The following is a 17,671-nucleotide window of genomic DNA, read 5'->3' as shown; positions in this document are numbered from 1 at the left end:
TCTGGGAGTTTTGTAATTCCACAAGAAGGGTTGAATTATACTGTCAATTTGTCATTTTTTAAGGCTCTTACCCACATGCAGAGTAAAGGCTGACATTTTTAATGGGAATCCCGTGGGTCACGGGATTAAATATCAACGGGAGCAGACGGAAGAAGGAGTAAACCAATAGCAGGTACAATAAACTAGGATCGATGCCAAAAATTTCAATAAAATAGAAAATCAAAAATGTAGGATCGCCGCCGCTATTTTGTAGTTTTTTTCCAAGAAACCTAAACTATATTGCAAGTCAAAAGAACTACACAACCCCGAAGCCAACAGTGCTTCCGATCAATTTTTTTCCGCCCACGCTCAAAAACACATGAACATGGGGTAGGATGAACTGCTAGTGGCGAACTCAACCTGGAAAAGTTGGATTTGCAACACAAAGTCAGAAGTAAGGACTATTAAACTTACAGAGTGACTGTAAAGTTGCAAATATTAACAAACTTGACAAGAGTTGAATGTCACGGTGTTAACACTCAGTACCCTGCTTGTAAAACAGGTTTCCTGGACTCATTTCCCAATGTGTAACAGTGTAATAATATGGCCAATAACTTAAAAGTACTTTAATATTTTATTTAGTATCATTTGAACAGTTGTGTTTTTTTCTGTTTTAACCTACTAACTTAACAACGTGTGAACATTTCTCTTTCACTTTTTAACAAAAGTAAAACATGTCTACTTTCATGTCTGGTCGGATAAAAATGAGACTGAGCTTTTCCTGGGTCCAGTTAGCCCCGCCTTCAGCTCTGCATCACCACTGAAAATTAACATAACCTCACTCTCAATTTTTGATATAAGTTGAGAGGTCTGTCTAAGAATGTGTTTAATGTTTGATGTATGTATTGGTTCCAATAGTAAACCCTAATTAGTTTATGGATATTATTTTGCGTATGGAAAAATACTAATATGCTTGAATGATATTCAACTTCTTCTTTTACAATACTGAGTTTTTCAACCATTGAGGTACATTATCTAAATTGTGAAAGTAATGCCTTTTATGTACTTTTTTCTTAATTGAGTATAGATCACTTGCTATGTGCATTTTTCTTTAGTTTCAGCAATTTGAAACATAAAAGTAACTTGATTGTTCATGTGAAACAATTTCTTAATGAATTAGTAAAAGGCAACATTGTACATTTTGTTTATTCAACTAAGGCATGGTCTGTTTCCTTGTTTGCTACTTTTATTATTTATTTATTATTCCTTTTACTTTAACTGGCCTTTACCACAGCTAAAACAGGAACTTAACTGACCCTTCATAGACATTCAGGTTTAATGTATTGCCAGAAAACTTAACGAAGATAACAAGAATGGGAGCGGCCCAAGAGCGGAAGTCATTCAGAATGGGAGCGGGATGGGAGTGGGAGTAATATTACCAGGAGTGGGACGCAACAGGACTTTTTTTTCTACTCTGGCCTGGGATTGGGACGGGACACAAAAGTTTTTTTTTATGTGGGAGGAGGATGGGACAGAAGTTGAAATACACTCCTGTGTCACCCTCTACTGCAGAGATCAAACAGGACAACGGGAGCAGATTAACACGATTTATTTAAACGGAAAGGGATAATGGAGACCGAGATCAGAGCCTGTCGGAGAGCTGCAGACAGATAAGGAAGAGGTCAGAAGCCAGCAATGCTGCCACTAGTGCTGACCTAGTGGTTAGAGCAGCTTGTGTTCAGGGAACGCTGCAGGTAGCTGGTTTGATTCCCACAGACTACCACTATGGATCCCTGAGCAAGACCCTTACCCCCCGATTTCTCCCTGAGCAGCTATAGAAGCTAACCACTGCTTTCTAGGGGATGGGTTAAATGCAGAAGACACATTTCATTGAAACGTACATTTACAAGGACCAATAGAGACTTCTTCCATAAATTAATATTAGATGAACCATGTGACACCTTCAGTCCAGGATCTCCAGGAATCAGGCTGATCCATGAGACAGTCATTACTTAAATTATATTAATGATCTCTTTCTTTGTCCTCACAGACCTCCAAAAGCCACATGTCTCCATGGAGGAGGAAGCTTCTTCCATCCAACAGCTCTGCAAGCAGAGGAGGAGGTCCAATCATGACCAGGAGGAAGCAGAACCTCAGTGGTCTGAAGAGGAACAGATGGAACCAGATCCTCCTCTGACTGAAGAACAGGGGGAACCAGAACCTCCATGGATTAAAGAGGAAAATGTGGAGCCTGAGTCTTCATGGATTAAAGAGGAACAAATAGAACCAAAAGCACAGATTGAAGAGCAAGAGAACCCAGAACTTCCACAGATGGAGGAAGAAAAAGAAAAACATGATTCTTCAAGGCTTAAACATGAACAACAGGATGCTGAACATTTACCAACCAATAAGACAATGTCTTTAAAATGTGATGTTTGTGGGAAGTCTTGGAAGCACAAGAGTCAATTGAAAAAGCATTACAGAACCCATACTGGTGAGAGGCCTTTCTCTTGTCAGACATGTGGAAAAGGTTTCACTCAACAGAGTGATCTAAATGTTCACAAAAGAACCCACACAGGTGATAGGCCTTTTTCTTGTCAGACATGTGGAAAAAGTTTCACTCGAGTAGCCAGTTTAAATGTTCACAAGAGAACCCACACAGGTGAGAGGCCTTTTTCTTGTCAGACATGTGGAAAAAGTTTCACTGCACTGAGTCATTTAAACGAACACAAGAGAATCCACACAGGGGAGAGGCCTTTTTCTTGTCTGATATGCAGAAAAAGTTTCACTCAAATAGCCAGTTTAAATGTTCACAAGAGATTACACACAGGGGAGAGGCCTTTTTCTTGTCAGACATGTGGAAAAAGTTTCACTGGAGTAAGTCATTTAAATAGTCACAAGAGAACCCACAAAGGGGAGAGGCCTTTTTCCTGTCAGACATGTGGAAAAAGTTTCACTGCACTGAGTCATTTAAATGTTCACAAGAGAATACACACAGGGGAGAGGCCTTTTTCTTATCAGACATATGGAAAAGTTTCACTGGACTGAGTAATTTAAATAGTCACAAGAGAATCCACAGGGAAGAGGCCTTTTTCTTGTTAGACATGTGGAAAAAGTTTCACTGCACTGAGTCATTTAAACGAACACAAAAGAATCCACACATGGGAGAGGCCTTTTTCTTGTCCGATATGCAGAAAAAGTTTCACTCAAATAGCCAGTTTAAATGTTCACAAGAGAATACACACAGGGGAGAGGCATTTTTCTTGTCAGACACGTGGTAAGAGTTCCACTGGAATAAGTCATTTAAATAGTCACAAGAGAACCCACACAGGTGAGAGGCCTTTTTCCTGTCAGACATGTGGGAAAAGTTTCACTGCACTGGGTCATTTAAATGTTCACAAGAGAATACACACAGGGGAGAGGCCTTTTTCTTATCAGAAATATGGAAAAGTTTCACTTGCCTGAGTCATTTAAATAGTCACAAGAGAATCCACACTGGAGAGGCCTTTTTCTTGTTAGACTTGTGGAAAAAGTTTCTCTCGACTGGATTCTTTAAATGTTCACAAGAAAACGCATACAGGTGACAGGTTTTTTCATGAGGAATATTTGGACAAAGCTTCACTCAAAGTGGCAGTTTGAATCTTCACATGAAATGAAAACAAAACGGAAAAGTTGTCTTTTTTTTCTGCAAATAATAAAAAGTATTAAAATTCTTCTTAGTAGTTTTCCACTAGAGACCCTCTGCTGCCACCTTCTGGATTGGAGTCCTGTCTTTTCTATAAATTCTGTCTGTCTTGTAGATCTTTTTTTTGTTTTTTTTATTTTTTAGAATTAAGCAATGTTTTACACTCAGTTCTTTCAGTTAAGAAATATATATACACATACAAAGGCTGAATAATTGACTGATTTTTTTTTTTTTTTTTTCTAGTTAGCTGTTGAGATGTTTCATGTTCCTAGAGTTTATGTAAGCAAACTCATTCATTGTTCTAATTCCTAATTGTACGTTACTGGTAGGAATTAAACAAAATCACAAGAATGATTCTGCAGAGCAGGGCCAAAGTTTTTTAGCCCTTTTTCATCTCTACTTTTTAGAAGCAGCTGAATAACAATCTTCTGAATCCTTGTTATTCTTTTTTAACCTTCAGATTTTTGTTCTTTTAAATCTTGATGTTAGTCCTTTTTTCAATCACATTTACTCTCTTGGAGATTTTCTTTTGGTAAGTGTCCTTCCATCCTGTAATAAGGATTTGGGTGCTTTCCAAGGGTCTTATATCTTGAGGAGCTGTGTAGGTTTTATGTTTTATTTTAAATATATTTTTATTTGAAATCCCGTCCACTCTAGTAAGCTTGATTGACATTTATTCTTAGCCTGTAAAATCTCTAGATTAGGATGACAGGAGTTCAGTTCTGCGGAGGCCTTTCAGATTTATCCTATTAACTGTTGGCTGCAATAATTAAATTTGATTACGACTAGGCTTGTGTCATATAGGGTCTGGTACAGCAGGTTGATACAACTGCTAATATCTATTTTCAGTAGATGTCAAATACATATTTTTATTTAATTGTTTTTGCATCCATATTTACAATTTTTTTTTAATCCTTTTCCAATACAATTCTTCTAGTTGGAGACCAAAGGATACAATTCAGCTCATTTTCTTCATTTTCATAATGGTAATGATAACACATGGGATAAATGTTATCAGCCAAGACTATTTCCCAGAAATTGTATTGGTTATGAAACTGGAGGGTTTGTGATATTTTCAAAGCAGAACATGACCAACAAGGATGAAGAGTCAGAAGATCTTGCTGTAATTTGCTGAAATCTTTTTGTCTACAAAAGAAAAACCAGGCTCATTCTATATTACAGACAAGGAAACAGCCTGGAGAATATCATAATTGTAAGGGCACACCTCACGGATGATCCTGATAAATGGGTGTAGTTTAATGTAGTGGCGACAAAAGTTGTCGCTTTGCAAGCTTGCCTGTGCATGTCTGTAGAAGCTCAAAATTTCACATGCTTGATTACGGCAGTCGCTTGTTTGGACGAGGGCAAGCGATTGTCGGCACATTACATAAAAGTGACTAGAAAATAATTTTGGAGGCCTTCATTTTGAAACTCCACATCGGGTCTTGATGACTCTTGGTGAGCAGCATTAAAGGATTATCTACTATCACCCTTAATTGAAATCAGTGACTGGAAACAATATTTTTGAGCAAGTTTAACAGGGAAATTTAGAATAAATAGGCCTTCTAAAATTAGAAGTAGCCAATTAACCACGTGAAACAGTGACTAAAATAATAATTAAAAAAACAAACAAAATAAATCGTTCTCTTATATCCAGATTCACAGAAGGACATAAATATTTTTTAGACCAGAGGGGTAAGAACGACAAGTGACTCCAGTTAATAAACCTTAAACATATGGCTTATATCTTGAAAGGTCCAAGCCAGCGTTTCTACCGTATGTCATGATGTATGCGTGACCTATAAAAACTCAATGGCCTGATGGTGGTTTTTCGAAGTGGAGTTGGTTTGACTTCAGTGGATGAACCTGGTAAGCAAACGTTCAAGTACAGCTCTGCTCTATGAAGGAAAACTGCGTGCTGATGTGCGTGTGCATGGAAAAAGACAAAAGAATTAAAACGTAAGAAAAACGAAATATTGCCTACCGGAAGTTATTCTGTTCGCGCATGCGCAAATAAGATGGTGGGACCGATCGTGCTGCCGGTGTTGTGCATAGACATAATTTTATATATATATATATATATATATATATATATATATATATATATATATATATATATATATATATATATACACACACAACTGGCGCCAGTTGGCAAAGATCTTTATGGCAAGGGAGAATAAATAGTCCACAATAGTTCGTGAGAGGGTGCCGGTGCCGATCTCCAGCTGTCAATAGCCGAGAGGCGGGGTACAACCTGGACAGGTCGGCAGTCCATTGCAGGGCAGTAAATAACCCAGACTTTTGCCCAACTTACTGTGATATTACCAAAACCTGCGCTTTAGACTCCGAGCTTTACATTCTGCCATAACCTGCAGGGAGAAGAGGCTACACCCGCCTCCAGGTGCTGAAAGGCAGCTCTCCAACCCCAGAGCGCAGAAAAGGTGACCATGCAGCACTCAGCGTTCATCAGCTTCATCAGGGATTTTTCAGAAATCAAAACCTACTTCTGGTTTAAAACCACTTCATGCCACAAGGGGGCAGCACTATCAACAAATTCCCTCTGGTTTAAAAGCGCGCAAAGCATGAAGGTCGTTAGGTCTATGCATGTGAGCCAGTAGTGCATCTTTACTATTAAACACTTTCTGTGGGAAAAAAAGCATTTAATTTCTAGGGATTAAATAATAACACAGAGCCTCATCTTTTGTCCTGTTGTCAGTATTGTAGGTATTAAGAACTGTATCATATGATATGTCTCCATTACCTTTTATAAAACTTTATCCTTGTTTTATTAGTTTCGTTTATGCAATATTACACTCAAAATCAATAAAACAGTTAACTAATTGTGTGATGAACTGCTATGATTTATTTATTTTTAATACAGAATATTTTATAACAGAACTGAATGTTCAGAAAAAGGAAGAGAGAGACTTACTTTTACACTCACTATGTCCTACTGTCACCATGTGTTATATTTACCTGGTTTATTGAGCAACACTTTTTTCTGTCTACATAGAGAATTGAACCAGCTGCAGGAATGAGAAGCAATGTTCTGATCTGAAGGATCTTTTAATGTCTTCAGCTACTTTAGGATTGACTGCCATTATTTTCACTGAAATAAAGACTATGGAGCTAAACCTATCAAACTGTATGGCTCCTATTAGCTCTATAATATGGAGCTGAGGATCAGATATTTTTCATATCATGATTCAAATCCAACTAGAGGCTCAAAGAAATGCTTCCTCCTGTTTATTGTAACCAGAGCTTTAAAGTCTGACTGTAGCTCAGGTGAAAGTCCCTCTGCTCTCTGTTCCTCATGGTGACCCTGCTGATGCTCATTAGAGTAAACTTCCACCTCACGTCTGCTCCATTGATGACGGTTTAGAAAAGTTCTGGTCTGGTTCTGTCGTCTGTTGTTGCTGCACATCTGCTGCTCCTCTCCAGTCCAGCAGGGGGCGATAAACGGACCAATCAGCTGCTTTGTCTCAGCGTGACGCTCAGCGGAAGTAAAACTAAAAGGCTCCAGCAGCAGCGTGTGTGGACTCAGCAGGAAGACGGTTGTGTTTGTCGTGTCTCAGCTGAACATTTGCATAGTTTCAGCAACAATGTCTCCAGTTCAGCATCTGAGAGAGTTTATCAGAGAGCGACTGACTGCTGCTGCTGAAGAAATCTTCTCAGAGGTTGAGAAAACCATCGTCCGCTACGAGGAAGACGTCAGGCGGTTGGAAAGCTGCTGGAGACCCCAGATAAAACTCACCAGAATCGGTATGAAGCTACAAAAAGTGTCTGATAAACCAGTTTCTGATCTGATCTCTTAGTTTTACACACAGGCTTCAGCCTCTGAGGCTCCGTTCAGACCTGAAACTAACATCCTCCCAGTCTCCCACATCTGCATGATAGTTTCTATATTTTCCACAGCAGATGTTAAGATAAGATAAGAAAGGCTTTATTGATCTCACATTGGAGAAATTCACATGTCACATTGAATCAGTAATCAGAAGAAGGTGCCAATGTAGGACAAGGTGCATCAGGTATATACAGTGTGTCCCCGTTTATACCGTGGATCAAAAAGAAGTAGATAAGATAATAAGAATAAAAATACAAAATAGAAATAAGGCAGAGGATGTCTTATGTACATTCACGGTGACTTATATACATGTGTATTGACATATATTCTGGTGTAATAGCAGAAGTCACTACTTTCAGGATTATTGCACAGTGTATTAAACAGAATTGCACATTCGTTATTGCATGTTGATTATTACAGTTACAGTTATAATTACAGTTTTGGTTACAGTTATAGTGCAGTATTGTATAATCTGATGGCAGCAGGAATGAATGACCTGCGGTAGCGCTCCTTTTTACAGACAGGATGTCTAAGCCTGGCACTAAAGGAGCTGCTCAGCTCCTCTACAGTCTGGTGTTGTCCATGATGGATGTGAGCTTGGACAACACCCTCCTCTCAGCTACTTCCTCCACAGAGTCCAGAGAGCAGCCCAGGACAGAAGTGGCCTTCCTCACCAGCTTATTCAGCCTCTTTCTGTCCCGCTCTGCGCTGACAGGAGCCCAGCAGACGACAGCGTAGAGGAGGGCTGAGGCCACCACAGAGTCATAGAAGGTCTTAAGCAGAGATCTGCTCACACCAAAGGACCTCAGCCTCCTCAGGAGGTGTAGCCGGCTCTGGCCCTTCTTGTACAGAGCGTCTGTGTTATGAGTCCAGTCCAGTTTATTGTTGACGTGAACACCCAGGTATTTGAAACTCTCCACAGTTTCTATGTCCTGCCCCTGGATGTTCACAGGTGAGTGAGGTGGGGGTCTTCTCAAGATGTTGGCTTATAAACCTGCATCTTAGCCCAGTAAATTTTAGGTAACTGTGCTTATCTATGTTTCTGAAATGTGACCCTGAAGTATATCTGGTCCATGCTGGTTTGTTTTGTGGTATGGAGGACCAGGGCTGTGCAGAGACCACTGAAGGACCAGGTGCTCAAGGTGAAAAAAATAGGGCACATTTGACTGGGTTCAATGTACTATGATGTATCACAAAATTAGTTAAGAGTTATATAATAGATTCAAATGTAGGGGGAAATGATAGAACGCAACACCATGAATAGGTTTAGTCAGTATTTTATTACAATCAGTATTTCACTCTGCAGGACTCCTTTGATTATAGGGAGGTATAGAGATATTCCAACCCGCATAGAAGTAAAATAATTCAATTAGAAACAAGAACCATCGTAAAAACATTTTGGTTTTGTACAACTACTCTGCTAAAAATATAAACAGATTGGGCACAATACAGCCTTATAGTGAGCTGTAATAAAGGCCCTAATAATAAATAAAGCAGCCTGGATGTTCTATGCTTACAGTGGCGGTCTGTTCAGAACAGCACAGCTGGATCCACTTTAACATGAAACTGCAAACAATGAGACGTTACGTTGGTGTCAGCCAAACTGACCCCCGAACTTTAGGTTATACCTCTTCTGTTTTTGTGTGTGCTCATGTTTTATATACATTTCTTCTTTCTCTTTAGTTTTTTCTTCCTAGTCTATTGTCTTATTTCCTGTCTCATCCTCCCTATTTTGACTGTAGCTCTTTGTATTCTGTTAATTCTGACTCTTGTCTGCCTACTCTCTGTGCTCCCTGTGTTGTCCACAGTAGCTTTCTATGTTTTCCTGATATCCTAATCATAGGCGTAACCTTCTGAAGGACTGGTCTGGACACGTCCTCACCAACTTTGCCCTGACAGGGACAGTCCTCACCATTTTTTTCCCCTTTTAGTGTTGCACACTCACTTTAGAGTTCAAAGCGTTTTTAGTCAGCACATTTACTTTTTCCCCCTCCCTTTGTAAAAAAATCCCTGGCGAGTCCCTGCTGCTCCCACCCACCTGGTGTATTATGATTGCATTTGTCACTTTGAGATACCGTATGATTGATGGTGGCTGTTCCCTGGCTCCCTGCGTAGTTAGAGGAATGACAACAACCCAGTGGCGGTATCAGTCAAGTTTCACCGGTAGCTAACGGTATTCTGTGATAGGTTGTTTAAAGTGTTTGAAGCCATGTTTCGTACGGCTGGGTATCATCTAGGGCAGGGGTGTCAAACATACGGCCCGCGGGCCGGATGCGGCCCGCCGAACGATTTTGTCCGGCCCTGTGGCTAAATGCATTATCATTATTAAAAAAAAAAAAAATTTTTTTTTTTTTTTTTCCAGTGTCCTGTCTGGCAATATGACAATAAGAATTGTTGTCTTAATGGCAAAAAGAGCTCATCAGATTTGACTTTCACAAATGGAGCAGTACTGCTTTTGCCATAATGCTCCGCTTGATTTATGAATGTGAATAGTTTTATTATGATTCATGCAGGGAATATGTCAAATTATATGGACACTACAATGGGAAAGTAGGAGTGGAAAGGAAGAACAAGAAGAAAAGAAACAAAAGGTAGAGAATGATAAAACAATTATAAAAAAAAAAACCATGTACTTCGTTTAATTGAAAATATGCAGTTCCTATATTGTCCACGAGGGGCGCTGTGTTTTAATTAGCAGATTAAGCGTCAGGTGTGGAAAATTTAAATTATTTCTTAATTTTTATCTGTTTGATGTATTTTGTCATGCAGGACAGTGTTTTTAAGTTCCAAAAAAATGTGAATAAATGTTTTTCAACATTGTATAATCACTGTGATCAGTTCTTATGCATAATGCACAAGTAAATGTTTAACTGAGTAAAAGTATTGTTGAAATTGCACATACTTTTCTTAAAAACGCTGAGGTTATTCATAACATATTGTGTAAAAGTGAAATTAATTGAATATAAAAATCAACAAGTCCACATTTATTAGTTCTATTTAATCTTGCAATTAGTTAACGCGTGTGGCCCTCTTGAGATCAGATTAAGCTGTATGCGGCCCCTCAACCAAAATGAGTTTGACACCCCTGATCTAGGGTGAGCCGATTTGATACGATTCTCGATACATAGCTCACGATACAATACGATTCTTGATATAGCTCAGCTTGATATGATTTGACTCCCAATATCGGCAGGGCAGTCAAACTTTTTTACAGTAGCAGGCCACACACTATCAGGTAGGAGGGTGCACTTATGCCGGTGCCCGAGCCCCAGAAAGGGGAGAATTTTGAAAAAGAGTCTCCCTGATGTATTTTGGAAGCTTTCAAGACAGGTGATTATTTAAACAATAGAGTCAGAGTGCATGTTTTAAATTGAATAAAAATCAAAAAAAGTGAATGATCAATTCTTCAAAAACAACCGTTGTTTTTTTTAATTATTATTCTTAAAACATTTTTTCACATGTTATCATCATGTTTTAACAAGGTTTTGAACAAATTTGCATAAAATTAGTTGTTGAATTTGAATTACTAGCACCATTTAAAACAGATCAGATTAGGTGAATATATGACAATTTACTAACTTCAGAGCGCGCAGTGAGACGCTCTAACTGCTTATTCCATGCTCAACACCAGCTGTGCTGTGCGCTCCCTTGGCCGTTTCTCCGCGAGCGTTGCGCGAGAAGAGTTTTTCAGAGTTGAGCTCGGATTGGTTCGGAGATTTGCCGCCGTTGACCGGCTACTTTTGACTGCCCTGTATCAGTATTTATTACTTTCAAATTAATGCTCACTCATTCAATCAACAAAACCAGCCAAATATTGTGTTTATGTTCAATTTATTGAACACTGATATATTAACAGGAAAACAGAGTGCATTTGGTTCAATTCATTTAACATATAACAGTAACCAAAAAGGTGCCCACTTTTTTTGGACAGTGTAGTTCACTTTTAAAAACTTTTTGTGCAAAAGAAAGCTAAATATTTATCCTCAGTTTTTTAAACATAGATAAAAAAAGTCTTTTTTTGGGGGGGAATTTTTCACGGCTCTAGTGGCTTGCTTTTTTATGAAACGATGCTGACAGGAAGGGGGGTGGAAGAGACATGCGGCCAAGGACCGCGGGTCGGATTTGAACCTGGGCCGACAACGTCAAGGACTAAGGTCTCGGTATATGGGCCGCGCTACCCGCTGCGCCACGAGCACACCCTCTATATTGCCTTTAACTAAACATATTGAAAACCTCTCACTATCTTATTAAAAACTGCTGGCTGAATCATCAGTACTGAAGACAAACGGAACACAAAGTCAAAGAACTCTTCCTCTACATAATGTGAACTTATCACAAATGCCATTCAACTCCGTAATATTTTTTTAAATTTAGAAACAGTAGTTGGTCAACATGTTCTGGGTTAAGTGCACTTCTCTGTGCCGTGACTATGTCTCATGCAGGAGAAAATCTACTACAGTTTTTAGTTTGGATGTCCAAACTTAAAACCTTGACAAGACCAGAATCGCCGAGGAGATTTGGAAATTGGTTACGTTAGGATGATTTATATTTATGAATCAAGTCGGTAAACGGCTTCATGTTATGTGCTTTTTAGCAGAGCACAGATGCGGGTGTATTAAAACCTCATAGTAACTCATAGTAAATCTCAGTATAATTTTATAGTAACTCATAGTGTCACTTTTCAGTAAAGAGGTATGTATGCTATATTTAAGACTCATCATATCTTGTCTGCTATGTGTAATTCAGCAGGGTACATGAATACTTATTCCAGCCAATTCAGAGACAGCTATGGCGTCAGAGTCACAGGTTGGACAGACTTATAGAACTATAGGGAACTAAACCAGGAGCGACCTAAAGCGCATACAATAGAGTAAAATCAGTGAAAGAATGATTTAAAATGTAACTTTTGATGCTTAGACTTAGGCTGTCAGAGGTGTTGTGGGACAAATTCTAAATATCTGGTGATGGTAGAAGTGAATGATGTAGTCTGGAGATGTGATTTTGTTGCTGGTGAAGATGGGTGGAGGAGGGTTTTCTTTGATATCGCTGAATACTAAGTAGTGTGTGCATTGAAGTGAATGATCTAAAAATGGTTGGTTGAAAGGAATCAAACTGGCTGACAGTAAAAGAAAGATATTATGCATGTACAGGAGGGACAGTTCCTGGTTGAGATTGTTTACATACAAATTATTACATTTAAAAAAGAAACAACAATATGTAAGCTATTTTTAAAACATGTCATAACTGGGATGTGTAATTTGTCAGGACACAGGAATACTAATGCCAGACAGGCAGAATAAAAAAAAAATAGATTAAACTAAAACCAACTGCCATTGTTACTTTTTTAAGAAAGTTTTTATTGAGCAGAAAGCATTTTGCAGAATAAATTGGACAGTAACAAAGCTCAGATTTTAGTTTTTTAACATAAAAATAAATAAAAATGTGTATAACATAAAACACACAACTGCTTATAGAGCAGGATCATTTTCTCAACTGCTTGTCACACAGATTGCAGGTAGTCAATCAAAGGCTGTCAAACGTTAAAAAAAGACACATTTTTCTTTCATACATAACGTATTTTCTCTAAATGCAAAGTATTAGCAAGGTCTCTAAGCCACATTCTGGAGTTTGGAACTGAAGGTCCTTTCCATGACAATAAAAGTAGCTTCTTTGCAATGCTGAGAGATAAGAAATTACCGTATTTTCCGGACTGTAAGTCACAGTTTTTTTTCATAGTTTGGCCTGGGGGTGCGACTTATACTCTGGAGCGACTTATGTGTGAAATTATTACACATTTTTACCAGTATATCATTACACCTGTTATTTTTACACCAAACCGCAAGAGGGCGCTGTAGGCCTGTGTTGAATCAGACATAAGCGACATAGAAGTGGAAGTGCCGCATCTTCTACCTCCAGAGTTAACAGAGTTATTTGAAAGTGATAACGAGGATGAAGATTTCACTGGATTTTAGTTATTTGGAGTGACACGGGCGCTTTGGTTAACTTCTTCGCATGTTATTTATGCTATAGTTATCTGAATATCTTTTAATATGTTATGTTAACATACCAGGCACATTCTCAGTTGTGTCATGTAGCGTAAGCTAACCGTACAATTATTCAGCCTGTTGTTGCCTCCATTCTATTTTTATTTAAAATTGCCTTTCAAGATGACATGTCTGTTCTTGATGTTGTATATTATAAAATAAATTTCCCCCAAAAATGCGACTTATACTCCAGTGCGACTTATATATGTTTTTTCCTTCTTAAATATGCATGTTATGGCTGGTGCGACTTGTACTCTGGAGCGACTTATAGTCCGGAAAATACGGTAAATGTTTTTGTCTTGATTGTAAATTGTTGGTTGCATCTGATTTCCCAAAGATAATCAAGAACGGGTCAGGTAGTAAAGTAGACTTCATAATCCGTGATATAATTTTGAACACATCAGACAAAAAGGATGACGCTTTGGGACATGAAACAAATGCTTCCACATGCAGTGGATGGCTTTGACTAAACCTTTTTGTTTATGCACAAAAATGGAAACAAGTCAATACTTTTCTTTCCAATGCTGTTGTAAAACAGCAAGAAGAGCCACAGTATTGCTTGCAAAATGTAGTGGGCTCAGTAATGTACCTAGCCAGGTAAGGACTAGCATTAAGATGGCAACTTGATACAGTTACTAAAATCTAAATCTAAGGGTGATGTTGGTTTCTGTCGCTGGCTTTTACACGAAAAACATCAACATCTTATATAGATGGCATCTGCAGTGTAGAGGAATTTACAATCTCTGGTTCAGAGGAATTTCATATGAAAATTATAACTACCAGTAAACCAACAATAACTCTCACACAAGCAGCATTGGTCCGCTGAAGTATAAATGTATTGTACTTGACATTTGACAACAAAATCTTTAATCCAAACATCATCTCATTTGTCTTTTCCTCCTGTTTTTGTCCCCTTAGACCTCCATAAGCCACATGTCTCCATGGAGGAGGAAGCTTCTGCCGTCCAAAAGTTTTGTGACCAGGGGGGAAGGTCTTGTCATGACCAGGAGGAAGTAGAGCCACGGTGGACTGAAGAGGAACAGGTGGAACCAGATCCTCCCCTGATTGAAGATCAAGCCCCAGAACCTTCACTGATTAAAGAAGAAGATCCAGAAGCTCCTCTAATTGACGAACAGAGGGATAAAGGACCTGCATTGATTAAAGAAGAAGAAGAGCACCCAGAACCTCCATTGATTGAAGAACAGAGGGATGAAAAACCAAATGTGAAGCCTGAGTCTTCATGGGCTAAAGAGGAACAAAAGATGGAAACACTGATTGAAGAGCGGGGCGAACCAGCACCTCCATTGATTAAAGAGGAAGAAGGGGACCCAGAACCTCCATTGAATGAAGAACCAAATGTGAAGCCTGAGTCTTCCACTGAATCTCATACTGGTACAAAAAACAGTCTGTCTCACACCAGAACAAAAAAGAGTCGGCCTAATTGCGGTACAAAAAAAAAGTCTTTCAAATGTGACATTTGTGGAAAATCTTTAAAGAAGAATTATACATTAAAAAAGCATTACCAAACCCACACAGGTGAGAGACCTTTTACTTGTCAGACATGTGGAAAAGGTTTCTCTAGCAAGGGTAATTTAAATATTCACAAGAGAATTCACACAGGTGAGAGACCATATTCTTGTCAGACATGTGGAAAAACCTTTCACCAGATTGGTCATTTAAATATTCACAAGAGAATCCATACAGGTGAGAGGCCTTTTCCATGTCAGACATGTGGAAAATCTTTTTATAAAATTTGTGATTTAAATGTTCACAAGAGAACCCACACAGGTGAGAAACCTTTTACTTGTCAGATCTGTGGGAAAAGTTTCATTCGTAGTAGTCAATTAAATGTTCACAGGAGAATCCACACTGGTGAAAGGCCTTTTCCTTGTCAGACATGCGGAAGAAGTTTCTCACATCTTGGAAATTTAAATGTTCACAGGAGAACCCACACAGGAGAGAGACCTTTTCCTTGTCAGACATGTGGAAAAAAATTCCGTAGTAACCGTAATTTAAATGTTCATAGGAGAGTCCACACAGGTGAGAGACCTTTTTCTTGTCAGACATGTGGAAAAAGTTTTTTTCAGATTAGCCATTTAAATGTTCACAAGATAACCCACACAGGTTAGAGACCTTGTACTCGTGAGATGTGTAAAAAAAAAAAAAAGATCTCCAATAAACATTTTTTAATTGTTCACAAGCGAAAACACATATGCGAGCTCTCACAGGGATAATTTTTTTTCATTCCATTTCAGTACATAATATATTGACTACACTCAGGATAGAAGGAACATTTCAGCCAGTATAACAAAACATGTTTCTGAACAGGATTACAAACTATAGTCCAAATACATAGGAACCTCAAGTGATTCTTACCTAAAGAGACTTTGTATGTAAAACAATAATGTTTTGTTCTTTTCAGAGAACGTTTTCAGTAAACATTGAAAGAAGCAGCAAAAGCAAGTTAAGATGTAATTCCTATTACCACCACCACGAAAAAAAAATTCCAGCCTCAAGATTTATTTATCTTTTTACTTTAAGCCATGCTTAGTGCTGGACCTTCTGTTTTATTTATGGATTTCTCCCCTTGCCATCATGTTCTTCCATGCCTGTATTTAGTTGTTGTGCTGCAACAAATTTGTACATTTTATTCATTCCTCATAATTTTTCTTTATTCTTTACCTGAACCTGGGTCCTTCAACTTGCAAATCACGACACTGACCCATATGATCCTGACAAGTTTTATTTTGCTTAGAAATATTCATTAGGGGGTGCTCATCAAAGCCAAAAAAATCAGTCTGTAGAACTTCTACATATTTTAGATTTACAGACTTTAACACTGCTGTTCCGAGTAAATCAGTTTTATTGTCAAACAGTAAAGTTAGGCAAGGCAAGGCAAGTTTATTTATATAGCACTTTTCAGCAAAGGCAATTCAAAGTTACTGATCCTAAAACTATAAATGAAATATTTAAATAATATGACTAACAATTGTGTACATCAAAAGCTAAGGGGAAAGTTTCAGATTGGATAGCTCAACTAGACCTCCCTAAACTGAGTGAAGCAGCAAGAGAGGAAATGGAGGCTGATATCACAATTCAAGAGATTGTTAATACTATAAAATAATTTCTGAATGGTAAAGGTTCTGGACAAGATGGTTATGTTGTAGAGTTATATGAAAAATTCTCTGAGGCACTCGTTCCTCTCTTGCTCAGAATGTTTACCCACTCATTTGATATTAAAAAAAGTATCTGTCTATATGAATACCAATTTTTAACGTGCTCTGTTTGGTAGTGTGGCATTAAGAATTGCTGTCTTAATGCCAAAGTGAGCCCAACAGATTTACTATAGTGGAGCATTAGTACTCCGCTTTATACACACTTATACATTCATACATGCATATATGTATGCATATATGCTTGTCTTCATTTAGCTCCACCATCATTCAATAGTACTACAAGCACTGGTGCAGCACTAACAGGGTAGATAAATGCTGATATAAGTATGTTTTGTGTAACTTAACCGTTCAAGCTTTAACTTTAGAATTAACTCATCCAGGTAATGTAAATTGTCCGCTACAGCACCCTCTAGCTTCCTTAGTTACTGAATTGAGTATTATTTCCAGGAGAAATAATTCTATTCATAAAAAACAAGTATCCTAAAGGTTATTGATTTTTATCAAGTAAATCATTCCTTAAAATGTTATTTCTTTAAGTAAATTTTGTCTAACTCAGCATTTTCATTGTGACTAGGTTGAACATATACAGTATCATAGGTTGTTCTAAACTAGTTCAGCTAAATTAACTTCATTTCATTTTCTTTAAAATTAACTTTAGTTGTCTACCTTAGATTCACCAAATCATTCTTTTGGTCATGGTTTTCAACCATTTTTATTTGTCCTTTTGATATTGTGTGTGTACATAGTCCCTTAACTCCAGCCTAGTAGAGAGGATTTTTTGATTGAAATGTAGTGTTAAGTTAGATAAACAGCATTCTATAGTGGTGTTGCCTGGATGTTAATTTTTCTGTTAATAAATTCTTGTCCTTGAAGAGAAGTTGTCACTCATTTATTCTATGTGTGCAGAATCATCTTTTCAACTATTGTCTTAATATCAGCT

The 17,671-nt window shown here is 38.0% G+C and overlaps 2 protein-coding genes across 4 annotated transcripts in view; both read left to right on the top strand.

Moving 5' to 3' along the window:
- Positions 1 to 4,850, top strand: part of LOC105922647 (zinc finger protein 239) — a 38,138-nt gene extending 33,288 nt beyond the window's left edge. For both annotated transcript variants that reach the window (XM_036131296.1, XM_036131295.1), the window contains exon 2: positions 2,030 to 4,850. In XM_036131296.1, coding sequence (XP_035987189.1) covers positions 2,030 to 3,027 — 998 coding nt within the window. In that variant the 3' untranslated portion in view covers positions 3,028 to 4,850. The remainder of the gene's footprint in view (positions 1 to 2,029) is intronic.
- A 2,321-nt stretch (positions 4,851 to 7,171) lies between these two features.
- Positions 7,172 to 17,170, top strand: LOC110366402 (zinc finger protein 664). 2 transcript variants are annotated; one of them, XM_036131293.1, is made up of 4 exons: positions 7,389 to 7,429; positions 13,817 to 13,839; positions 14,474 to 15,696; positions 15,869 to 17,170. In XM_036131293.1, exon 3 carries the CDS (start codon positions 14,497 to 14,499, stop codon positions 15,682 to 15,684), a length of 1,188 nt encoding a protein of 395 aa, XP_035987186.1. In that variant the 5' UTR covers positions 7,389 to 7,429; positions 13,817 to 13,839; positions 14,474 to 14,496; the 3' UTR covers positions 15,685 to 15,696; positions 15,869 to 17,170. The 2 variants fall into 2 exon arrangements, with proteins under 2 accessions (XP_035987184.1, XP_035987186.1); XM_036131291.1 differs by lacking the exon at positions 13,817 to 13,839 and having other exon boundaries at positions 7,172 to 7,429.
- Positions 17,171 to 17,671: the final 501 nt, after the last annotated feature.

This window comes from Fundulus heteroclitus, unplaced genomic scaffold (genome assembly GCF_011125445.2).
Source record: "Fundulus heteroclitus isolate FHET01 unplaced genomic scaffold, MU-UCD_Fhet_4.1 scaffold_42, whole genome shotgun sequence".
Lineage (NCBI taxonomy): Eukaryota > Metazoa > Chordata > Actinopteri > Cyprinodontiformes > Fundulidae > Fundulus > Fundulus heteroclitus.
Note: the sequence above shows the minus strand (reverse complement) of the source record. Positions and strands in the feature narration are given on the sequence as shown.